This window comes from Ambystoma mexicanum, chromosome 3p (genome assembly GCF_040938575.1).
Source record: "Ambystoma mexicanum isolate Mex_15411 chromosome 3p, UKY_AmexF1_1, whole genome shotgun sequence".
Taxonomy (NCBI): domain Eukaryota; kingdom Metazoa; phylum Chordata; class Amphibia; order Caudata; family Ambystomatidae; genus Ambystoma; species Ambystoma mexicanum.
The window spans coordinates 1135529110-1135555941 of NC_090925.1; the positions used below are offsets into that span (position 1 = coordinate 1135529110).

Sequence of the window (26832 nt, forward strand, 5' to 3'; positions counted from 1 at the left end):
CGTGGTGATCGAGGCAGCCATTACAGGGCCTCCAGATACCACGTGGGGCACAGCGATTATTTCCTTCATGGGGGCACCGTTGCTGAAAGTAGTGGCGGCTGCTCCAGGCCTCTGGTGCAGCAGGGATCGCAGCGGAGCAGCAGAGAGTGGAGAAGGCCTTTTCTCCAGGCCTTCTCTGCGAGGCTTTGCCTGTCGGCGTGCTGCCGTTCAATTTAAAGTTGGAGGGGCGGCGCTGGCAGTGCGGCTGGGCCAATCCTGGCCTGGCTTCCGCGTTGTTGGATTTCCCGGTCCTGTGTTAGGTTTGGGGGTTGCTGTGGTGATCGAGGCGGCCATTACAGGGCCTCCAGATACCGCGTGGGGCACATCGGTTGTTTCCTTCATGGGGCACCGTTGCTGAAAGTAGTGGCGGCTGCTCCAGGCATCTGGTGCTGCAGGGATCGCAGCGGAGCAGCAGAGAGTGAGAAGGCTGGCTCAGGGCATGCAGCGTGTAAGTTGTACCTTCGTGGCCTTGGCTGCGAGGCCCTCGTCGGGGTTCGTTCTGCACGATCAGCATCTTGCAGCTCCGTCTGAGCTGCTCTGGGCTTGTGGCTCTGGTTTTGCGGCCTACTCTGGTGCTGAGGCCTACTCTGGTCTCCTTTATGGATGGCGGCATATGGCTCACGGCACGGGGGTCACGCAGGGCGACATGGGTCCTTATACATAGGTTTCTTACGTCACCATGGTTTTAGTAGCAAGGAAGCGTTTGCAAGCATGTACAAAAGCTCTTCTTGCGTCTTGCATTTCTGCAGTGCTGTAGCTTAGCCTATGTGAAAAAATAACAGCGATGCATGAATGAGTGTAGCAGTCCCCTACGTCATGGTTCTGAGTATGTTCGTCGTGTGGATTGGTGTGGGTATGACCAGTGTGCATGGTGGCACATGTGTTACCTTCCGTTGGCTATGTCATCATGGCATCTCTAACGATGGTGGTTTTCATTGGTGCTGTTTAATCGATCTGATCCATATAATCGTTGTCGGCGTCACCTAAAGTTCTGACACATGGTTTGATTGACGGGCAGATCCCATGGCCATGTGGGGCGTGGCCACAGTGGATGTTGACGTCTGGGGCATCTGTGAGTGGGTCGAATTCCTCTCGTGGTGGGTGCTTGGGTCATGATGTTCTGGGCCATGGTCTGGATGAGAATCGGGGAAAGGGAACATCCCATTTTCCCTCTTCAGTGCGCTGAAAAACAGGGATTTGAGCACCATTCTGCCCGCAAATCCCCATTTGTTAAACAGGGATTTGCAGGCAGAATGGCGCACAAATCCCCGTTTTTCGGCGCACAAATTCCATGAATCAGCCCCTGAATCCAATCATCCTCGAAATGGAACAATCAGCCAATTCTCTTTTGACTTTTTGGGGATTATCAATGACTTCTGCCCAGGAATTGCCCAATATAGAACACATTCTGAAACAGAAATCTAAAGAGTGGGACAGAATAAACAACTTGGGCAAATAAGTTGATAAGAAGAGATAGAACGCTTTTTCGTCTCAAAGCTTTTTATTAAAATGTGCCATGTACTTTTTGACTTAGCCTTGCTTCCCGGCCCCAAAAAGACTTATTTTATAATTGCGTTTCAATTTTTTACCTACAATGGAGTATGGGGGGGCTTGGAAGAACATTCCTTATGATATAAGAGTTTGTTGTTTTTGTTGCACAGAGATTGAAACAGATCACCATGTCCTGACAATGTGTCCTAGGTTGAAATGTTTAAATGTCAAAGGATACGGGAAATCAGTTGAGTATATTGAACGCATTGAAACTGATGAATTCTGGAACACAATTTTTAGAGCTGAATCAAATAATATCACAGCTGCTGCTTATTACATTTGGAACAAGGTGCTAACCGTAACACGTTACTGAATTTAGTCCTATATATTTTTAAATCGTATTACTGTTTTTATCTTTTTTTTTATTGTCGGGATATTTATATGTGCATCTTGAAGGATTCAAATATTTTAGTATATTATGAAAAAATGAATTGTTCTTATTATATTGAATGTAATGTTGTTAATGTGCTTAAGGTTTATTTTGATAACAAAATGACCAATAAAGAAAAAAAGGTGCTCTGCACACAACCCAAACCCAAAATGTTCCACGGTTCACTCCAATTCATCTTTCTCTGCTGCACATTACAAAGGGGAAAATACACCCTCTGCCCATAACGAACTGCTTCTTTATACTGGAGCACAAGCAGTCCGATCCAATGTGTCCCTCTGGACAGCATAAATGCTCAACTATTCTATGTCAAGACCGGAGGCTCTGATTATGCTTTCTCTTCTACTTTACTGTTCAGCAGCAAAGAAAAAATATCAATAGAACATGAATACAATTTTTGAAAAACTACAATAACCATGTTTTTTGAACATTTGTAGTTCATTTCTATTGGTCTCTAACTGACCACGTGACAAAACTTTAACCAATCAGAAAGTCCTCAATGAACTAAATCTCTTGTCCTCTTTCCCTTCTTCCTCTTTCTTTGCTGCTCGGCAGCGAGTTAAGTACCTTCTTTTATATTTCATTACGAAAGCTATTTTATTGTATGTGTATGTGAATATGAATGATGCGTGGTGTTTACATTAACGGGCGGAACATTTCCGCGACGGAAAGGCGGCTCTAGGGAGCAGCGACCGCGACGGGGCTGGTGCTCCGGCGGCCGCAACGCCGGCGATCCGTCGGAGAGGGCACTATTATAACGGAAGAGAGAGCGCGACGGGACCGCGTAGTTCCGGCGCTCTCTCCTTCGTTATAATTCGTGTAGGTGGAATCAGTGCAGAACATCGTGTGATCGCGGAGACTCGCGGATCTAGATATTATATAAAAAAAAAAAAAAAAAAATTTTTTACAAGAGCTACAACAGCGCGCATCGCTCGTGCGTAGCGTCCTGTTAACAGCTCCACAGCGCCCCTGCAGGCAGCATACCGTCACCGCACCAAAATCGGGCACAGTCCCAGGTAAAACCTGAAAATTTGAGATTGTCTCATATAATTTGGTTAATTACACCCAAGATCTGGTGTATATACTTATATATACTTATTATATATATATATATATATATTTTGATATCATACCAGATATTTTGCCACAGGGCCTGGGAATCATGAGTTCCTCTAGTGATGAAGGGAAGGCTGGGGTCAGCCAAAAGAGGAATCATTCAGAAATGAATGTTGTCTTCCAGAAAGCCCTGGGGGCTTCTCTGGGACATAATCCGCAGCAGATAGCGCTGATGGAGGATTGGCTCAGACTATCCCAAGGCCTGGAGGCGGATAAGAGCATTAAGGCTCGAATGAAGACTAAAGGGGGCAGTAAACTAGCTCGTAGGGCGGATGAGGCCCATACCCCCCCGAGCACCCCACCCAAGAAGAAAGGTGGAAAAAGAAAGAGAAAGGGTAAGACGGTGACTCACAAGGGGCGAGTATCATCCTCAGATTCCTCAGAGGAGGACGAGAATGACTGGGAAGAAGAATATCCTGAGGAAGAGGAAGTGTTATCTATATCCTCCTCAGATGATGATCAGGAAGCGTTAAAGAAAAAGAAGAAAGAGGAGGAGGAGATAGCAGATGAAGGGGATTTCGATCCAGAAACCCTGATCCATCCCAGGTCCTCAGAATGGGAACCTCCCAAGAGGATCTCAGCATATCTGAAGAAGCGCCTGAGAGCGCCATTAGCCAAAGAGGCGAGGAGCAAGATGAGGGCGGAATGCCCCAGACCTCTTCTCCCGGAGGGTGCGGCGGACACGCCGGTAATAGATGAAAAAATGATAACTTTTATGAGTAAGTTTACCAAAGATGTGAGGAAGGGCCTAGACAGATCATGGCGTTCGTGTCAGGACAAGATGTTAGACATGACGGGGCCCCTCACTAAAATCCTCCAGATGGGAGAAGAAGCGAAAACGAAAGGAGAGCCAATTGACCCGGCAATCCTTATCGGATGGACACAGAGAGCGATATGCATGCTGGGAAACGCCAATCATGCTATTACAACAGAGAGGAGGAGATCGTTATTAGTGAAGATCGATCCAAAATTGAGTGAATTGGCCTCCTCAGAATCTGCCACTTCGGCAAAAGGGAAATTATTTGGAGATTCCTTCATCAAGGAACTCACCAAATTCGTAAACTCATACGCAGCTTTAGACAAAGCTCAGGCCTCTCTTAAAAGAGTATTTGGAAGACAGATTTTTGGACGGGCCAGCAGAGGAAGGGGTCGTTCGGCTGGCCGGTTCCAATACAATCGATCCTATCACGACAGATCACAGTGGAGAGAGTATGAGGAACGCAAACAAACACCGTTCTTCCCTTCGAGAGGTAGAGGAAGAGGCAGAAACTGGCGAGGTGAACGTCAGCAGAACAATCCAGGTGAGAACAACAATCTCAGTGGTGAATACCATAGAAGTGGGTGGGAGAACCGCCCAATTTTTGCAGAATTGGTTGAACATATCAGGAGATTCCTGGGTGATTCAAACGGCGCAGGGTTTTTATATAGATTTTCTAGATACACCCCAACAGGAAAAACCACCAAAGGGAATAATTTTGAACAGAGAAGACAAAATAACATTAGAAAGAGAGTTGACAGGTTTGGTAAACAAAAGAGCCATACGCCCAGTATTAGACCAGTCAAAAGGTTACATAAGCAACATGTTTCTAGTAAAAGGGAAACACAAGACAAGACCTGTAATAAACCTGAGAGGTCTAAACAGTTACGTGGTATACAGACACTTCAAAATGGAGGGGATACACCTACTAAGGGATATTTTACTCCAGGGAGACTGGCTAGCCAGAATAGACTTGAAGGATGCATACCTGACTATCCCCATAGCAGAGGAACACTGCAGATTTCTGAGATTCATCTGGGGAGGAACGACATGGGAGTTTCGATGCCTCCCTTTCGGCCTGGCATCGGCCCCATGGTGTTTCACCAAGATGATGAAACCAGTAATATCAATCCTCAGAGCACAAGGGATAAGACTCATAGTTTATCTAGACGATATATGTCTGATGAACCAAGACAAAGAAACACTGGTAGGACAAGTGCAATTAACAACAGAATTATTAGAATCCCTGGGCTTCATTATAAATTGGGAGAAATCCAGCTTAATCCCATCACAGAAGATAGAATTCTTAGGGTTCATAGTGGACTCAGATCAGGGAACTCTCAGTTTACCCATTCACAAAGTGAACGAGATCAAGAAACAATTGAGACACACACTAGCAAAGGGCGAAATATCACTGAGAGACATAGCGAGATTGGTGGGACGCCTCGCGGCTTCGATTCAAGCAATCTTCCCGGGGCCATTACATTACAGGGCACTCCAGAGATTGAAGATATATCACCTCAGGAGGGGCGCTTCATACGAATCAAAAGTGAATATCTCCCCAGAAGTGAGGGAAGAGTTGGAATGGTGGCTCATTCATATGGATGCATGGAATGGGAGAGCCATTTTTGGCTCATCCCCGGACCTGATCATAGAATCAGACGCCAGCAGATGGGGCTGGGGAGCTCGTTGCGGGAATCTATCGACAGGGGGCAGATGGTCGGATCAGGAGACGAAGCTCCATATAAACGGTCTAGAATTACTGGCAGGATCGTTTGCAGTCAAATGCTGGACTCAAGAGAGAGTACAATGTTGTGTCCTTCTGAAGATGGACAATATATCAGCGGTCAGATACATCAACAGGCTGGGGGGGACAAAATCCAGAATTCTTGCGGAACTAGCGAAGGAATTTTGGGAACTTTGTCTACAGAGAAGAGTTTCAGTAAGAGCAGAATATCTGCCGGGCCAACAGAATGTAGTGGCCGACTGGAATTCCAGATACCTCAGGGATTCCAGCGATTGGAAACTGGACGAGAGGGTGTTCCAGGAACTAATGTCCCGGTGGGGTCCATGCCAGATCGATCTGTTTGCATCGAGGTTGAACAGACAATTACCCCGATTTTTCAGCTGGAGACCAGACCCAGAGGCAGAGGCGATAGACGCTTTCCTACAATTCTGGGGACATCAGAGGAACTATGCATTTCCCCCGTTCTCCATGATAATGAGGACCCTTGCTCAGGTGAGACGGCAGAGGGCATCACTAATCCTAGTAACGCCAGATTGGAGAGGTCAAGTATGGTTTCCCAGTCTTCTGGAGATGTCGTATCAAAACCCGCTGACCTTACCCAAGGGAGAACTAATAATACGAGATCCCAGAGGTCTCAGTCACCCTTTGGTGAGGTCAGGAGGAATCAATCTGGTAGCGTGGGCGATTTCAGGGGATCTTGGATTAGGCCAGGCTTATCGAATGAGGCTGAGAACATTATCAACGAATCCTGGGCCCCTGGAACACACAAGGCTTATAGATCAGCATGGGCTAGATGGTGTAGCTGGTGTTTGGAGAGGAACATACATCCCGATGGGACGGATGTAGTACACGTAGCAAATTTTTTAGCTCAGATGGCAGCACAAGGTAAAGCTTATAGAACCATTAACACGGCTAGATCGGCAATATCGGCTGGACATCCTAGAATTGATGGTCTAGCGATTGGGGAACACCCATTAGTTTGTAGATTATTAAGAGGTGTAAAAATGATTAATCCTCCTAACGAGAAATATAGTGAATTATGGGATGTTGAGAAGGTCCTGAGGCTTTTTTTGTCATGGCCAGATAATCAAGATTTGACACGTAAAGCAATTTCAGGTAAATTAGCTATGATTTTATGTCTGTTAGCATGCAAAAGATCGTCTGATATCAGAGCACTAGAGATTAATAGGCAGAGTATGTCTCCCAACGGAGTGACTTTCCTCATTTCAAAGAGGACCAAGACAGGTTTGAAATCAGTTTCATATGAAGCTTTCCCAAATCAACCAAAATTATGTCCAGTTAGATGCATAAAGGCATACGAAGATATGACGAGGGAAATAAGACCCCAGGGGGTAACTCAACTACTAATAGCGATTTGTAAACCTTTTAAAGCGGTTAGACCGGCGACCATAGCCAGATGGCTTAGGTGGGTGATGGCAGAAGCAGGCATAAATATCGAGAAATATGGCGCTCATTCAGTCAGAGGAGCGATAGCTACTAAGGCATATAACATAGGGGCCAGAGTAGAAGACATCATGAAATCGGCGGATTGGTCGAATGAATCGATTTTTAAGACTTTCTATTTTAAACCTTTAGAAAGTGCAACATCGTTAGTGGTAAGTAAGCTTTGAACAAGCATAATCAGAGCCTCCGGTCTTGACATAGAATTCAGATTTTCCACACATTCGTTACAGAAAGTCATAATTCTATTAAAGACACGGAGGCGAAGGATTATCCCACCCGATCAATCGTAAGAATGAGATGTTTACATAACATGTTTCTGATATTGCTATACATTTTAGTTAAGAAATATAATTAATATGACGATGGTACTAATGTTTAATGTTTAATCAAGTTATTAATAGATGTGGTACTATACGATTGACCCACCCTGTATTTCTATTATAGTCACTGTTATATTTGTGTTTTCTCTAGGGTTGATGTCAGATGGCAAACAAATAGGAAATTGAGAGAAGAGAATATCAAAGATGTACAGAACTCATCCTCGCAGGAAAGAAAGAGGAAGAAGGGAAAGAGGACAAGAGATTTAGTTCATTGAGGACTTTCTGATTGGTTAAAGTTTTGTCACGTGGTCAGTTAGAGACCAATAGAAATGAACTACAAATGTTCAAAAAACATGGTTATTGTAGTTTTTCAAAAATTGTATTCATGTTCTATTGATATTTTTTCTTTGCTGCTGAACAGTAAAGTAGAAGAGAAAGCATAATCCTTCGCCTCCGTGTCTTTAATAGAATTATGACTTTCTGTAACGAATGTGTGGAAAATCTGAATTTCTGCGTTCACCAGCTCTCGACCACGATGCAGTTTCGCGCAACCAAAAGCAATAACTAAATCTCACACGCACCACTTATGCAGATAACACATTAGCAAAATAAATACCCCCCTCCCAGGGTAGGAAAAATCGCCACTAAAATAACAATCAACTATGCGATAGATTTAAGACGTACTGCAAACTAAATTCGCTTCATAACGGAGGAATGAATGCCCGTGTTCATCAGCGCTCGGCCACGAGCTCGTGCAAAGCCTTTGCTTCCCTCTCGGGAGGAGGTGACGTTGGTAAAATGAGGCTCGTGACTTACCAGTCACGTCGGAACGTGCACCCCACGTGATGAAGAGGAGGTGGAGCGTTGTTCCGGTTTGTTTCTCGCACGAGAACTAGACACTCCCATAGTTCGAGGCTAGTTTCATTAGGCACGTGGCAGACAAGTATTTGGCTTGTCCTTCGTACGTTTTTGTTTCCCTGCGCATTGGATCCGAAATGGAAATGTTGGAAATGCGAAAAACGTATGCAAGAAAGAAGCGTGGAGGCGGAGCTAGATGCTCCTCACCTGTGCCACCAGCACCTCCCCATTGGAGTAGAGGTTACCGGCCCGGCGTGTCGTATCCGACGGAGACCCTCAGGCTGAACACAAAAAGTAAAAGCTCCTTCCTCAGCCTACGTGATGATTGGTAACAAGTTAAATCAAATATGATTATTGCCACTAGTAAAAGCAGGTCACTAGCCTGCCCTTGTGTATGCTTCCAGGGAAAATAGATCTGCGTGGACATGGGTGATTTTCATTACGTTTCTTGTTATTTTGCACTTACCGAACCCTTAACCCTAATGCTGCAAAAGTTATCACAGTTTTCACCAACAAATTGTAAACACCTTAAAATCGTTGATTGAAACGTGGGATTCTATTGTAAGGTGTCTAAACGAGCATAGCATAATGCTTTGTGTTTCATTTAAGAAACGAATACAAACAAAGCATTCTGAATATAAAACACAGTTTATTGAAGTTGCACAATCTTTTCATGCAAATGTATTTTCACATATGGTTGCCACCTAATACATTCATCCGTAATGGTGTCCATGTCTAAGTCTAGTATATCACAATCGCCATTTTAAATCAAGGAATGCTGAAAACCCAAAATCAACCCGAAAGAGGGGAGTGAATTGGACCATAATGCATGCCCATTGAAGCTACGACCTCCCAGCTGAAACAGCAAACAATGAGTTTCTGCTCTGTACATATGTGCTCTGATTCAATATAAAGCAGAGGGCTACCCACTGACAATGGAAACTTGTCACACATGGCACCATTCCCGAGTTGTCTTAGGAGAAGTGAATACAAAACAATCTGAAACTGCAGTGCGTCTGAAAATGTATTAGAGCTGGTGGGGGCCTATTTCAAAAAGATGTTTTGGAGGCCCCTTAACTACAAATGGGTGGAAAAAAAACGGCCCAAAGCACCTGTGGGGTGCTTAAATTCTACTGCAGTCAAAGGAATGCACCAATCTGAGTAATAGTTGCAAATTATTATGGACAGGCAGCCAGCACGAACTGAAGTACTAAATGTCCATTGAAAAGCTATTATATTGCTGTTTGATGGCAGGGTGCTAACGTAGAGGAAACCAGAATAAAAAAGCAGCAAGGTGATAAGATTGCCTGATAATGGAAGAGGCCAGATGAAGGCGATGGCCTGAAGGTGCCCGCAAAGGCAACCTGTAACTTGTCCTGCAAAGTACACGTTTAATTTCCGGAATTAAGTTGCTGTGTCATAAGACTGCCAACATGGGCCACCATTGAGGATTAGGTCTTATTTTAACTGAAAAAGTGGAAAAGCCCCGATGCTGTCCTGGAAAACTTACAATCATTACCATCAGTGTAACATTTTGTAAGTGGGTTGAACACCACAATAATTGGATGGGCTCCCCTCAGCCCTGTTAGGAGGAGGGTCTCAGAGAGGCCTTGAGCTTCGGAAGGCCTGTGGTTCTGTTGCAGTGCTTGGAGGGTGCCAAATCTCTTACTAGATCCTTGTGGCTTCTTCAGGAAAAATTGATTACTTTTATGGTGTATATCTTTTTTTTCCCAGGGTTTGTATCTGTGTGTAAATGCCTGGGGGCAGAGGTCCTGCACCATGAAGAGAACCACAAGAATAACTTCCAGCTTGGAGTCCCTGGTTTTGAGCCAGACTTCTCCCGAAAGGAAGCAGAGGGAAGGCATAGAGGACCCTTCCAGTCAATTCAAGGACACAACATTCACCCTACAGGCGACCTTGGAGTGGGAACCATGAGAAAAACCTGGACATTTTGGTATTCAAGGGGAGGCAAAGATGGCCATGTTTGGGGACCCCAGGACACTGCAGACCTTCCGGAACACCTCCACCCTCAATTCCCACTACCTTGTCCTGGCCCCTGATGTGGACAGCAGTCAGTGCCAGGATGATTGCTTCTCCACAGGATCCTAAACATGGAGACAGGCTGCCCAAGGGCCTTGAGCAGACACCCCACCCCTAACCCCTGCCTGTTTATGTAAGCCACTGCAGTGATGTTTTTGGCCTGGAGGACATACTTCCCTTTGAGTAACCAGGAGAAGGACTGAAAGGCTCTGAAGGCTGCTGCAAGCTCCCTCCAGTAGGATGAGTGTGCTGCTTCCCGATTTGAACATACCTTCTGATGGGTTTGACCCTTGAACATGGCCCCTCCCAGCATATTTTGCTGGAGTCAGTGGTAACAATGATCGGAGTTGACTGCTGTAACGGGAACCCCCTCAGAAGATTGGGCATCCTGAGGCACTCTTGTAGCTTTCCCCAGAGGGATGATCCCACCAGGACAGAGGCATCGAAATCCAGGGAATCCTCCCTCAAGAACCTGTGGTGCTGAAGCGGCTGTAGATTCAGTCTGGCCCAAGGGACAAGAAGAACATAGGAGATCATCTACACTTGCAACTGGAGGTATTCTCTGGTAGGGGACTTTGGCCGGAACAGCAAACATATCAAGTTGTCATGTAACTTTAAAGCCCTGTGGACTGATAACAGTAGTTGCCCTTTGGAAGTCCAGAACCTCGTTCCAATGAACTGAAGGCCCTGCAATGGTTGCAATTGAGACTTCAACCAGATCATGAGAAACCCCATGGTCTCTCGCATTTTGGTCCACGTGCCGAATCAGAAGGTCCCGGAAAGGTGCTTTGATGAGACAATCGTCCAAGTAAGGGAACATTTGGATCCCCTGGAGATGGAGAGCTGCTTTGATGGGACCCATGACCTTGGTGAAACTCATCTGGCTGATTTCAGGCCGAACGGGGGAGCCTTAAAACTGGAAGTGCTCCCTGCCAATAGAAAAATGCAGCAATTGCTGTGTGGCCTCGAGATCAGCATATGGAAATACGCATTTTGCAGATCTAGCAATGCTAAGAAGTCCTTTCCTTATTTATGAAAATGTTTTTTCTGAGTTTCCCTGCATGTTTATCAGACTTGAAGCCATAGTGGAACTTATGCTCCAGTGTGTCCCCGAACAGCATCTGTCCGTCAAAGGGAATCCTCATTGCCATATTCTTTTGGTGGGAGTCCGGCTTCCAATCCTTCATATGTAGATACCATCCCCCAGCTACTATGGAGCCTATGGACACTGCAGTTGCCTTTACTCCACTTTAGGCGAGGTCCACCATGAACTCCACTTGGGTCCCGACTACCTGAAAAGCTGGAAGTAGATCCAAACCCTCTTAAATTGCCTTCACTGCTGATGTCAGCCTTCACGGGGCCGTTTCTGCTGCATATAAGAAGAAAAGGTGGCAGATCTAAGGCGAGGCGAGTGCCCTCATACACCTTCCTCAATGCGTTTCAAACCTTACTTTCAGCTGGGTCCTTGTTGACCTCTTCTGGCTCCATTGATGACCTCTCCACCAGGCTCAGGAGTATCTCATCCACGTGGATCTACTGTGGCGTTGACTTCTCCCCTTCAGCAGATAGTTTTGACAGAAATTTGGGGACTGGCATCTTATTCAGTTCTTCCGCTCCCTGAATATCCATCTCAGTGATAACGGGAGCTCAACCTTGAGGGTCCTTTTGAATTGATGGAAAGCTGCCATCGTGGCTCTAGATGAAGACACTGGAGGCTCAGAATGAGGGAACCCCATGCAGTGAGCTACCTGAATAAGGATATTAACCACGGTTTCCCTTAAAGTCCTCATTGCGTGAGGAAGTTGAGCCATCTGAGATGGAGCCAGAGGATTCTGAAGTGGTTGCGGAGGGAGAAACATGGCTGCACTTGTGCCCTTAATGTCTTTCTCATTCAGAGCCTTCTAGAAGACCTCTGATAGTCTCTTCAGAGATGTTATCCTGTCTCCTCCTTTTAGAAGGTCTGACAGGAGCAGGAGGGATATCTTGGCTCCACCTTATGCCTCTTGATCGTGGTTTTTCTCGAGAGGCTTTGCCATGACTCGGAAACCTGCCAAACAGGGTTGCTGTATGCAAGGGGGAGAACAAGCGCCACTGTTGTTCTCCCCGATGCTTAAATAAGCACCACCCCGTAGGGCGATGCCACCCCAGGCTTCTGGCACTTCACTGAAGCACCACTGCGCGGTCCGGCGTTGCAGAAGTCTTAGATGTGCCAAGGGCCCCAACTCAACCGGAAAACACTTGCTCTGCAGGGTTTCCAGCAGTCACGGAGGCAGGCAAGGGCTGCTGCCCAGCAGGGAACACCAGCAGGCTGCGCCAGGAAGGCAGGCGGCAGTGAACCGCCCACAGGGTCCCTACCGGAGACAGGAAATATTAAAAACTGTCAGTGGCTTGGAGAGGAGAGGCAGGAAGTAGTGGAAAACGAATGGAAAGGGGAAAGGGTTCCTGGTGAGAGGGATGATAACTCATAAGTAAGTACTGGGATAAGGAAAAGGTATGTGAAGGTAATGGCTTGTTGTATGACGAACCTTTCTAACAAACCTCATTTGGAGATATTCAGACTTCGAAAGCAGAACAATAGACACCAAAAAGCTCCCCTCAATCAGCACTTCCACACACAAAGGCGCCCAGTACATGGGGGCGAAGTGGCAGCTACCCCGTTCTTTGAACAACGGGCAAAAGTGCAATTTTGCTCTCACCGACATTATGTACATATTTGCACAGGGATCTGTGTAAGTACAACTAAGGAAATAACAAAACATCAGTAACAAGCGAAGGCAGTCGCAAAAGGCAAGCGAGCTGTGACTGTCTACAGTCACTGGCCACGGCAGGCTTTCTGGCTCCTCTCCTGCTGTGCGGAGTGCTAGTAAAGTGTTAGCATGCAACTTGCAAAATTAGCAAGTTCTGTTCCCTTCAAAGTGGGATGGCTGCCTCATCATTACCTCAACATTGACTATGGGGCAGTGGACAAGCTGTGCTCGTTCTCCTTTTGCTATTTCTTCCTTTTTTTCTCTTTCATTTGTGGTGTCCAGTTAAAGTATCGACTGTAAAAGGATCGACGCAATAGGATCGAAAACAAAAGGATTGAATTTTTTTAAAAATGATATATTTTTTTTGAGGTTTTCGTTTAGGTAAAAAAAAAGTGATTTTTACCACAAAAACGGAGGTTGGGGGGGACCCCCCCAAAAAAAAAAATGTAAAAAATGTTTTTCGATCCTTTTTGTTTTTGGTCCTTTTGATTCGATTCTTTGACCATTTGATGCTTTTGTTTCGATCCTTTGACCTACAACCTTCATTTGTTTCATTTCTTTTGCTTTGATTTTTTGCAATTACCTTTTTTATTTCCATTCTTTCCTGGCTTTACCTGTCTTTTTGAAGCTTTGTTTCCAGCCTTCTCACCTGCCAACCCTCCCTTTTAATTCCTCTGCCCTGACCCCCATGATTTTGCGCTGTCTTTGTTTCCCTCTCTCTCTTAAGTGGGGACTTAGTCACAAACCACACTCGGGTCACATGTGTCTGGCTGTTTTAAACCAGAGGCCACTGATTCAAAATGAATAAATAACTCAGCAGGTTAATGCACCTTCAGTGGAACGCTGTGTGCAACCAGCATCCAGCTGATTAAGAGACTGGCAGCGAGAAATGGAAGAAGGGGTTAATTAAGGAAAGAATGTTGGCTAGAAAGGTAAGTGAGGGAGGAAGGTATATGAAGATATGGAGAGAAAGAGGGAGGAAGGGAGAGAAAGGCAGGGAGTGATCTAGAGATTTAAATGTGGAGAGTAAAGGAGGGAGGGCAGTGTGGGGGATGAAGCAGAGTGTAGATGACTGGGTTTGGACAGGAGAGAGCAAAGAAGAATGAGGGAGGGCTCGGGTAGTAAAATATGGAGAGAATGAAGCAGGGATGAGATGGAGACTGAGAGAGTGTGAGTTGGAGAGATGGAAGGATCAAGGGGAAAAAAGCATTTCATGATGGAGAGAGGGAGGGGAAGAAGATGGAGTGACAGAAAAAGCTGAAGGAAGAGTGGGGTACAGGGTAGGTGGTGGGAGGATTGTGGGATATTGGAAGGAGTGAGGTGGGATGGGGGAACGGGAATGAAGATTCCTCCTGCTAATAGCGCAGGGAGCTCTTGATTCTATTAAAGACAAGGAGGCGAGCATTAAGCTTCATCTTCTTTATTTTCTACTCTCCAGCAGTTTCAACAAACATAAACTTTGTAAACTTTTCCTTTTTAAAATGTATTTTTTTTTTAAACAAAAACTTCCAAGTCCCATCATTCCTGTAGTTCCATAGTCTCTGGCCATATGACCTCGTCCTTCCTGTTCCTTTGTCCTTCCTCTTCGTTGACTGCTCGAACTGCAATCCTTCTTAACTTCGTAACTAACTGATCCACTTGTACTAAACTTCCTGCTTTGTGCTGGATTGGACTCTCGCACTCGAACTCGTGAACTTGTCCCAGGCACTGATCTGATTAGAGTTTTCAGCTGTTCTTTTGCTCATCCCCTAATGCCAGGAAGAAACAAGATTATATATGTTAGGGCAGGGAATACACACCCTATTCTAGAAGAAATAGTCATGTTAATTAAAAACAATGCAGTATATCATTCACATCATTAATTGAGTGTATTCGGGACGGGAATTTAATGCTCGCCTCCTTGTCTTTAATAGAATCAAGAGCTCCCTGCGCTATTAGCAGGGGGAATCTTCATTCTATGTCAAGACAGAGGCAAGCATTAAGCTTGTGCAAAGCTTTGTGCCACCGTCTCTGCTATTGCATTTATTGGCCTAAAGTAGAATGTCCTGAATGTTGAGTCACTAGCCCAGTCTGCTGCCTTCATGATGTCCTGCAACGCTGTGCCTTGCCCTAATGCTTTTGAGGCCATCGCTCCCCTGACTGAGTGCGCACCGAATTTGGACATGTCAATGCCTGCCAGATTCATGATGTCCCTGACCCATCTCGCTATAGTGGCTGTCGCTACTCCTCTGAGGTTTCCTGCGTGCTATTAATAGTTGGGTTACGCTTGCCGGCCTCACGTCTGCCGTTCTGTTCTCGTATTCTCTAATACACGTCGCCTCGCACCACTTAGGATGATCTTGCATATATGGGTAAGTGATCGTAGCAGAATCTGTTTTTGTCCTAGCTATGTTAAATGTCGCTCGCTCGGGGCCATACATTTTCCGATTGATCTCTAATCCTTTAACATCTGATACACTCCTGCATGAAATCATGCACAAGAGCATAGCAAGCTTTCCGGACAACTGCGCCAGGGACAGATACCTGTTGTTTCGGCCAGTCTGTCAGAAATCTAAGCACTATCGACACATCCCATAGTGTGTCATACCTTGGTTGTGGGGGTTTCCTAAACCTTATTCCTTTCAAAAGCCGTATCACAGCTTTGTTCTCTCCCATTGGAACCCCTTCTATAGGCAGATGACCTGCCGAGATTGCGGACCTGTACACTCCTATGGTCCTATAAGCTTTACCGTCTTGGAGCAATTCTGCTAGGAAATTTATTATGTCGACTAGAGGGGCAGAAACGGGATGAATATTTCTCCTTCTGCACCACGACGACCACCTATTCCAAGCTGCGTCGTAGCTCCTTCTGGTAGAGGGTGCCCAGGACTCGGCGATGAGGCTCGCAGCTTGCGCCGAAATTCCCGGGAGATTCCAGCATCTCCTGCTATCCTGCACGCCATCAGCGGTAGTGCCCCCTTCACTCTCAGAGGGTGATATGACCCAGCTGGGTCCGTGAGCAGGCTCGCATCTTGAGATAGTAATCTCGGGTAGTCTATCAACAACTCCATGAGTGTCGGAAACCACACCTGCAGTTTCCAGATCGGGGCTACTACTATGAGGCTCGCCGCCTCCCTGCGTACCTTCGCTAGTACCCTGCTCATCATTATGAATGGCGGGAAAGCATATAGTATCTGTTCTCTCCAGTCCTGCAGGAAAGCATCCGCTCCTGCTGCTGCTGGGTCTAATCTCCATCTGAAGAATCTCTCTTTCTATGCGTTCAGTCTGAACGCAAACAGATCTGCGTGAATCGGTCCCCACATTTCTTCCAGCTGTCGGAATATGCTCTTCTCCAGCATCCAATCGCTGGAGTCTGATAGGTATCTGGAGTTCCAGTCCGCTATGACATTCAGCGATCCTGGAAGGTACTCAGCTACCACTGAGGTCCCAGATTCCAGGCAGGTGTGCCAAAAATCCTTGGCTTTTTCCGCCAGTAATCTGGATCTCGTCCCTCCTAAATGATTTATGTACTTGACTGACGAAATGTTGTCCATTTTCAGCAGAATACAGCAGTTCACTTTTCCTTTGGTAAAAGCCTTGATCGCAAAATATCCGGCTAATAGTTCAAGACAGTTGATGTGCAGCTGGAGTTCTTCCGCGCTCCACCTCCCACCTGTCTGGAGATCCCCGCATTGGGCTTCCCAGCCTGCTCGGCTCGCATCTGACTCTATTATCAGATCTGGACGGTCGCCGAAAATGGCTCTTCCATTCCATGCTTCCATGTTCGCTAGCCACCACTGTAACTCCGTCCTGGACTCCTGGTCGATGTGTACTAAGTGATGGTACTGCAGACCCTGTTGCAGGTGTCTTAATTTTAGCCTTTACAGAGCTCGATAATGGAGCGGACCCGGAAACATTGTTTAAATTGAGGCTGCTAATAATCCTACTACAGTGCAGAGGGATATAGTTGTTTTGTTGAGGCATGCTCTTAATTCTCTCTTTATGTCTCTTATCTTCCTGCCGGGCAACTCTAGAGTTGCTGTTCTGGTATCTAGAACGAACCCTAGGAATTCTAGTCTCTTGGTTGGATTCATCTCCGATTTCTCCTGGTTCAGTAGGAATCCTAGAGACGACAGGAGTTTCGACACCCAGTCGGCTTGATAGAGGAGTGTTTCCTTGCAGCTGGCCATCAGTAGGATATTGTCTAGATATATAATCATACGAATCCCCTTCTCCCTGATCTCTGCTGCAACTGGTTTCATGATCTTCGTAAATGCCCATGGCGCTGATGCTAGCCCAAAAGGCATTGTGGCGAATTGCCATAATTGCCCGTCCCTGTCGAATGCCAGAAAGGGTCGAAACTCCTTGTGAACTGGTACCGTCAGGTATGCATCTTTTAAATCTATCCTTACTAACCAGTCTTCTTTCCTGAGCATATCCCTGAGCTGATGGGTCCCTTCCATCTTGAAGTGGCTGTAAACTACCCATTTGTTCATGCTCTTTAGGTTTATCACAGGTCTTACTTTGTCCTTTCGATGGACCAAGAACATATTGCTCACGAATTTTGGGATTGATTCGCATCGCTCTATCGCTCGCTTCTGTGCTAGCTTTTGCAATTCTGCATATAATAGCTTCTTCTCTATCTGTGATGCAACAAGGGGATGGGGTGTTTGGCTTTGGATGGGGGTCCCTGTGCGCTCCATGTGCATGCCTTGTACTGTCTGAAGAACCCGGGCGTCGCTGGAAAGCGAGCGCCAGTTTTCCCAGAACATTGCTGTTCTCCCCCCAACCGGAGGGTATGTACAAACTCTCACCTGTGGGGAAGCTGCGTCCTCTCCCCTGGCCTCTGGCTCTCCTCCTTCTCGGGAATCTACCTCTTGGTGGGAAGAAAGAATCTGGTTGACGGCTCTCCCAGTAGTTGTTCCTAAATCCTTGAGGCCTTCTGAACGTTTGGAAGCAACCGGCCGCTCGGCCTGTGAACCGACCGGTCCCGCCAAAAACTTTCAGGAAAGATTTTCTTCATAGACGCCTGCGCCTTTTCTAGGGATGCATATGTTCCCACGAACCTCCCCATCTCCTTGCCAAATGTGTCGCCAAATAAAAGGCCTTGCGCAGCCTCACCTGCTTCAAGACGACAGATCTCCAAGTTTCTTGTCCATTTTCAGCAGGAGGCCTCTTCTGCGCTCCGATGAAATCACGCAATTCGCATTGCCTAAAAGGCATACGGCCCTCTGCGCCCAGTTTGCTAGGACTCCTGGGTCCACCTCTTCTCCGGTGTCCTTAGCCCTTTCTGCTAGGTCCATAATTTTTGCTAATGGACCAGCCATGTCCAGGAGCTTTTCTTGGCAGCTTTTCCAGGAGCGGTCTATCCCTTTCCTGGGGTCTCTATTCGATTTTGCTACAAAGGAGAGCATCTTCGGGTCTAGTTCCGGGGCTTCCGCCACCTTACCCGGCAGGTCTGGTCTCGGACTCTCTGCTCTCATCCTCTGCCTTACTTCCTTCTCTAATGCCTTACGCAGTCTCTGTGTCATATATTTTGCTACCCTCGGGGAGGGTACCCATTCCGATGATCTGGGATTTCTTATCTCCTCGGGCTGGAACATATCAGAGGTCTCATCCTCCTCTATATTGTTCATCTTTCTGAGCCTTTTCTTCGGAGGAGGCTGGCTCTCCTCGTCCTCCTCATTATCTGCTTCCTCCTGAGCGGAGTCCGGGGACTCTCGAGTTTCCTCTTCAAGGAGACTTCCATCTATGTTGCCCATATTGTCATCCCCTGGGTAGGGGGTCTCGAGGCTCGGCACCTGAGATTTTCTCATGAACGCTTCCCTTAGTTTGCTGAAAGCGTCAAAAGCCTCCGGGGCCTCTGAACCTGCCCCATCAAATTGGCCCGGGGGGGTCAGGAGAGTCCATACTCTTCCGGGCCTTGTTACACCCCTTTGGACCCTTTGCAGTGGCCCTAGTGGACGTGCTGTCTTCGGTGCTTAAGTTTCTCTGGCTCAAGAATTGCTCTATGGTCTGGAGTCCCTCCTGAAGGGGTTTAACTCCCTGAGCCACTGCCTCTGTCAGTGAATCCCCCAGCACCTCTTTAAAACTATAGGCCAGGTCTTAGGAGACTGCCTCCTCTTCCTCACTCCATTCAAAATGAGACATTGTTTGGTGCTGCTAGGTGCCTGAAAATACCTTAGCAAAGGTGTAGTGGCACGTCCACTGAATTCACTCAGAGAGGCTGCACCTTATCTGCACTCAGTCTGGGCTGTGCAGTGTTCTCCTGGGACTCTCACGCTGTCCCTAGCGTAGATATACACTTAGAAGTGTTTATTCAGTTCAAGTATAACAATTATGCGAATACATGAGCTCATCTATGCTCCGAAGCTTTCAAAACTTTCTCCACACAGAGCTTTCTGTTGTAGGCTCCGCCTACCCAAAGGTGGGGGCCCCTCCTGCCGACCGTTGCGCTCCGGCTTTCACTGGAAGGATTCCCTCTACCCGTGAGCTGAGCTCGCTGTCTGTCTCTGCCCCCACAAGGGTGGGGGCTGGAGCTCATGTAATACGCTGCGAGCGAGCAAAGGAGGGAGATTCCCGCTCGCTCGCTATCCGTGAGCGGGAAGGAAAGCCCGGGGGTTCCTCGCTCGCGCTCAGCCCCGCCTCCCCAAGGGTGGGGGCTGACCTGCTTCCTGCACCGCAGCTCGTGTGACAGGAATCCGCGGACCCCTGAGGTGCCGGGTAGTGCAGCACGGGGCCGCGGAATTCCTCAGGTCAAAGTCCAACGCTGCATAGAAAAATCGCACACTGCGCCGCGCGCGCATCCAATATATTAAAATTATATAGATATTATTAAAATATGCTAAAACACCAAGCGGAATACACCATATTACGGAGCATGTAAGAAATGTTACTTATCTCTGGAGAGCAGGAAAAGAAGAGGAAGGACAAAGGAACAGGAAGGACGAGGTCATATGGCCGGAGACTATGGAACTACAGGAATGATGGGACTTGAAGTTTTTGTTAAAAAAAATACATTTTAAAAGGAAAAGTTTACAAAGTTTATATTTGTTGAAAATGCTGGAGAGTAGAAAATAAAGAAGATGAAGCTTAATGCTCGCCTCCGTCTTGACATAGAATGCGAGATACAGGGATTGTGTAGAGGCAAAGTGGGATTTGATTGCCCCTTCTGGGCCTAGCGGTATCTACCACACTCCGCTTCATCTTCCAGAGCTGTTATTGCGCCCCCCGCCCCTGAGGATGGTAGGTCCAAAGAAATTGGTGTAGGGGGCCTGGAAATTGAAAGAGGAGAGGCTGGTGTTGGAGGGTCCCTCTGAAGAGGTACCTTGTTCATCCAAAGTAACAAAAGGCCCTCCACACTGAGGACATATGACAGGCACTGGAACAATTTTGATTCTTGGTGTCAAATTTGGGGGTTTTCTTCTTCCATGGGCCCCATAGCGAGTATTCTCCAATTCCTTTCAGAACGTTTTTACGTTGGGCTGTCCGTCTGCACTCTATTGGGTACAGTGGGCTGCCATCCTTTCCTTCATAGACTAGGAGAATGATGCTACTGATGTGCACAAGGTAGTAGGTCTGTCATATCATGAGGGGCTCCTCCCTTTGAACCCTTGGGGGAGGTACATATTACATTTTCTAATGCTTAGGCTGACTGTCATGCCTGCTGGGCCCTCTCTCGTCCGAGTTCAGCACCCTACATCTACAGCCCAGAGATCAGCCAGACCATTTTATACTCGGTGGCGACTCTGGGGAAAGATTCCTGGTAAACGCCTTCATTTCCGCTAAAACATGGCGAACTTCTTTGTCAAACACGCTGCACACATTATCAGTCGATTCAATAAGTATGCGTGAGTATCACATGACTGGACGTCAACGCGCTACTCACGCATTTTACGTCAGCTGACTCTTATTTAAACGGAAGTCTCCCGCTATTCGGCGCTTCTGATCGTTGTTTCTTGGATCTCCGTTCCGGAGCTTGGTTCTACTTTGCTTCTAAGCAGCTTCCAATCTGCTTACCCTTTGCTAGCCGGATCCACGCTGCTATTTCTGGTGGTTCCTAAACTGCCTTCCTTTCTACTAGCTGGATCCGCACTGTTGTTCTTCTGGTCTCCTGTTTCATTCCAAAGGTCCCAGCCAGTCTCAGTCAATTGTGGACATTCACGTTCTAGGATTACCTCCTCTTCCAAATCCTCAAGTTATTTCTACTTTCAAGAACTGTGCACTGAACTTTATGGACGCTATCCGGTGTGCACCGACCCGTCCCTAGTGCGGCCCTCGTTCTGTTCGGGTTAGTCTCCTTACTAACCTCCCCTTTTCCTTCGTTGGTTTTTATTTTGAATATTCTTCCTGGAACTCAATTTCATCCTCCAGTCCACACAACTACAGGTTAGTGCATATCCTTAATCTGACACATACATTGAATTAGGTTAAAATTGAATAGTGATTAAAACATATTATTCTTATCCTACAGACTGGTGAATCCATCCAATATCTGGACCTTTCCACTAATTACTCTTTCAGGCTGTGTTTGTTTATTATAGTCTGAGAGTGGCATTGGTTGGAAGGTTTCAATCATCAAATTCTTCTCCTTAGAAGACACTCAGAATAGTCAATCGGGAGAAGCTCTACAGGAACTCAACTTGTATCCTTTACTAGAGTATCCTTTTTTGGTGTCGTTCTAATTATATTCAGTAACCACAATAAATTCTGCAATCTGAATCTTAACAGAATCAGAAGCCTTAAAAGATGGAGGGTACCAATCCCTTACAAGTCCTCACACAACTCATAGCTGATTTAAGACATGAGATGATATCTGCTCACAATACCCTCCGTCATCGTATGGACGTTATGCAGGACGCCATACAATCTGCACCACAGGGAGCGACAGGTGGAGAACCAGTGGCTTCCGGTTCGGGCTTTCCTCCTCCCTCCAGGGAGTTACAGGTCTTGATGCCTACACAGTTTCCCTTGGCTCCGCCCGAGAGGTTTATGGGGGATCCTAAATGCTATCGTACCTTCATAAACCAATGTCGTCTGCACTTTCTCTGTAGACCCAGCTCCTTTCCGGATTTGACTACTAAAGCGGCTTTTGTGCTGTCTCATTTAGGTGGTTCTGCCGCAGCCTGGGCCAATCCGTTATTAGAGTCAAACAGTCCTTTACTTTATGACTGTGACGCACTACTATCTGCCATGAGTAAGGTATTCGATATGCGCTATGCTAACCAGGCGACAGATTTGGAGCTTTTAAATTTACAACAGGGTAACCAGACACTCTTGACCTATCTTGCTCGCTTCAATCAACTTGCGGCAGAGACCCAATGGCCTGAAGACAAGAAAACGGCAGTGTTTTACAAAGGGTTAACAGAAGAACTAAAAGACGCTTTGTCAACAGTTCCTGTGGTTCCTGCTGGCTATTCAGAGTTTTTGGATTTAGTCCTCCAGATCGATGCACGACGATCTGCAAGAAAAGGGGAGAAAAAATCCTTTACGTCAACTTCTGGTCACCCTGGTGTGTCTCAAACTATTCCTAGTGAACCTGAACCCATGCAGATTGGCGTTATACGTGGACGTTTGTCATCCGCGGAACGCGAGAATCGCCGTAAGAACAATCTATGTATGTATTGCGGTTCCGCTGAGCATCTATTGGCCTCTTGCCCTAAAAAACCATTCAAAAAAGCGGGAAACGCCAAAGCTCGGCACTAGCAGGGGTTCCTTTGCCGAGTACCAAACAGGACTCCGCTTTATATGTCGCCTCCTCTATAGAGATAGCAGTTTCTTTGGAATTCAACGGAACCATCGTTTGTTCAAAAGCAATGTTGGACTCCGGTGCTTCTAACAAGTACATAGACAACACGTTCGCTGCACAATCAGGTATTCCCATTGTTACTAAAGCAGTACCCGAAGCTGTTAATACAGTTGATGGGTCAGCTTTGTCCTCTGGTCTGGTAACGGAAGAAACCATTCCTATTAGGGTAACTCTGCCTGATGGTCACACTGAATACCTGGTCTTCGACGTGATAGCTGCTCCTCAGTACCCATTGATTTTGGGTTTATCATGGCTCAGATTGCATAACCCTCATGTTGATTGGGTAACCGGTCACATTCAATATCCATCGGCCTATTGCAATAAAAACTGTTTTTTGGAGTCGAATGTGGTGTCCACTCCTGTGTTGGCCTTCCTTGACAATTCTCCCAGTATTGGGGCACTCCGCTCTAACACCGTTCTAGTGCCTTCTCAATACAATGAGTATTCCAATGTTTTTGATAAGGGTAAAGCGGAGGTATTGCCACTACATCGACAATACGACTGTCCCATTGAATTAATGGAGGGTGCCAAGATACCAACTGGACGGGTTTATTCACTTACTCCAAAGGAAGATGCAGTCCTGAAAGAATACATTGATAATGCTCTCGCCAATGGTTTTATTCGCCCTTCTCAATCCCCGGCGGCATCTCCTTTGTTCTTCGTTCCAAAAAAGGAGGGGGACCTCAGGCCTTGCATTGATTATAGGGCTCTCAATGCCATAACTATTAAGAACCAGTACCCATTGCCTCTAATCAACGTCCTTCTGGACCAATTGGGTGCTTCTGTCATCTTTACCAAGCTGGATTTGCGGGGAGCATATAATCTTGTGCGTATTCGACAAGGCAACGAATGGAAGACCGCCTTTAAGACCCGGTACGGTCTTTTCGAATACCTCGTTATGCCGTTTGGCCTGTGCAACGCCCCCGCAACCTTCCAATACTTTATGAATGATATTTTCAGTGATTACATCGATCAGTTTGTAGTTATTTATCTTGACGACATACTGATATATTCAACCTCCATCCAGGATCACATTACACATGTCATCAAGGTTCTCCAAAGATTGAGAGAAACCATCTATTTGTAAAAACAGAAAAATGCATTTTCCACACTTCTGAGGTCGAGTTCCTGGGTTACGATATCACCAGTCAGGGAGTTAGAATGAGCCAGTCCAAAGTCAAGGCCATTCTAGACTGGCCTGTACCCGCCTCTGTCAAATCCTTACAGTCATTTCTTGGTTTTGGGAATTTTTATAGGCGGTTTATACATGACTTCTCTAAGACTGTAGCACCTCTCACTGCCTTAACAAGTTCCAAGGTTGAGTTTCTCTGGACGACAGAGGCTCAAAAGGCTTTCGATCTGCTAAAAGAATCCTTCACCACTGCACCGGTTCTACAGCATCCAGACCCTGGTTTGCCTTTTATAGTGGAGGCGGATGCCTCCAACATGGCAATTGGTGCTATTCTTTCTCAGGTCTGCAAATCCACTGGAGCAGAACATCCTGTGGCTTTCTTCTCCCGAAAATTGGCCCCTTATGAAAGAAACTATACGGTCACGGAGAAAGAACTTTTGGCCATCAAAGATGCCTTTCTGACATGGCGGCATCATCTACTCGGGGCCAAATATCCGGTTTGTGTTTATTCAGACCACAGGAACCTTCAAGCCATTAAAACGATGAAGTGTTTGACTGCACGGCAGGCCCTATGGCATTCATTCTTTGCCCAGTTTGATTTTCGGATCTCATATCGTCCTGCCAGAGAACACACCAAAGCCAATGCTTTATCCCGGCTCCATACGGTTGTTACCGAAGATTCAAGCAAACCGACTTTATTGGCTGATAAAGTGATTTGCAGTTGCCTTGTTCAACCATCTTTGAAACAAGAAATTATAGATTAGGTATCTCAGAATCATCAAGATGTACAACGTCTGAATCTAGATATTCGTGGTGGTCTCCCATACTATAATGGTCTCTTGTATCTACCAACAGAAAACACCCGTGCCAAGGCATTAAACTGGGGTCATGATTCATTAGTCGCGGCCCATCCTGGTCAGAAGAAAACACTGGAATTAATCCGGAGGTGGGCCTGGTGGCCGGACATGTCCAAAAATGTGATAGACTACGTCAATACTTGCTCTGTTTGTATCTAAAGTAAGGGATCGCTCCAGAAACCAATGGGGCTCTTACATCCTTTGCCAGTACCCCATAAACCCTGGTTTATGATATCCATGGATTTCGTGGTGGAATTGCCTCCTATCCGAGGGTTCGACACGATATGGGTCGTGGTGGACTATTTTACGAAAATGGCCTTGTTTTTGCCTTGTCAGGGTATTCCTTCTGCGGCTTTTCTAGCTGATCTGTTTTTGAAACATGTGTTCCGGTTTTTTGGTTTACCCTCAGTGGTCATCACCGATAGAGGGTCACAGTTTGCGTCTCGTTTCTGGAAAGCATTATCAACAGCTCTCCTAATGGATGAACGCATGTCTAGTTCCTACCACCCTCAGACAGACGGACAGACGGAACGGGTTAATGGTACAATGGAACAATTCCTACGGTGTTTGACCTTACAGTACCAATCTACCTGGCTGGAAGTACTGCCCGCAGCCGAATTCGCATACAATAATTCGGTACATTCTTCAACAGGGACTTCTCCATTCTACGCCTTATACGGACAGCATCCAAGGTCCATTCCAGCGGACCTAGAGTCTTCCGGCCTTGTTCCTAGGGCTGACGATAAATTGAAGGAATTGTCATCCTTGCATTCTTCTATTAAAAAGAATCTGGAGAAAGCACAGGCACGTTCCAAACAATACGCAGATCAAAACAGACGTCCGTCTCCACCTTATAATGTGGGTATGTCGGTGTGGTTATCCACCAAGAACCTGAGAATGCCGGGGAAAAGAAAGCTGCTGCCACGTTTTGTTGGACCTTATGAGATCAACAAGGTGTTGAATCCGGTGGCTATACGTTTGAAGCTACCCTCGCATTGGAGAGTACATCCTGTGTTTCATGTGTCCTTAGTGAAACCGTTCGTGGCCGGAACTCGGCTGCCTGTTCGGCCTGTGGCTCTCTCTGTAAAGGGTTCCGAGGAGTATGAAGTACAGGCCATATTAGATATGAGAATGCGTGCAGGGGTTCCACATTACCTCATCGATTGGAAGGGCTACGGCCCGGAGGACCACTCTTGGGAACCTCTCGCTAATATCCATGCACCCGCTCTCCTGCGCCGGTTCCACAATTCCAGGGGGGTGGCGCGCCCTTTGGGGGATGGCACTGTCATGCCTGCTGGGCCCTCTCACGTCCGAGTTCAGCACCCTACATCTACAGCCCAGAGATCAGCCAGACCATTTTATACTCGGTGGCGACTCTGGGGAAAGATTCCTGGTAAACGCCTTAATTTCCGCTAAAACATGGCGAACTTCTTTGTCAAACACGCTGCACACATTATCAGTCCATTCAATAAGTATGCGTGAGTATCACATGACTGGACGTCAACGCGCTACTCACATATTTTACGTCAGCTGACTCTTATTTAAACGGAAGTCTCCCGCTATTCGGCGCTTCTGATCGTTGTTTCTTGGATCTCCGTTCCGGAGCTTGGTTCTACTTTGCTTCTAAGCAGCTTCCAATCTGCTTACCCTTTGCTAGCCGGATCCACGCTGCTATTTCTGGTGGTTCCTAAACTGCCTTCCTTTCTACTAGCTGGATCCGCACTGTTGTTCTTCTGGTCTCCTGTTTCATTCCAAAGGTCCCAGCCAGTCTCAGTCAATTGTGGACATTCACGTTCTAGGATTACCTCCTCTTCCAAATCCTCAAGTTATTTCTACTTTCAAGAACTGTGCACTGAACTTTATGGACGCTATCCGGTGTGCACCGACCCGTCCCTAGTGCGGCCCTCGTTCCGTTCGGGTTAGTCTCCTTACTAACCTCCCCTTTTCCTTCGTTGGTTTTTATTTTGAATATTCTTCCTGGAACTCAATTTCATCCTCCAGTCCACACAACTACAGGTTAGTGCATATC

General features: G+C 46.6%; 1 protein-coding gene across 1 annotated transcript in view; it reads left to right on the forward strand.

The window, feature by feature from the left end:
* Window positions 1-8259: 8259 nt before the first annotated feature.
* Window positions 8260-26832, forward strand: part of MEIKIN (meiotic kinetochore factor) — a 1264509-nt gene continuing 1245936 nt past the window's right edge. The window contains exon 1 of the mRNA XM_069650059.1: window positions 8260-8534. Coding sequence (XP_069506160.1) covers window positions 8378-8534 — 157 coding nt within the window. The 5' untranslated portion in view covers window positions 8260-8377. The remainder of the gene's footprint in view (window positions 8535-26832) is intronic.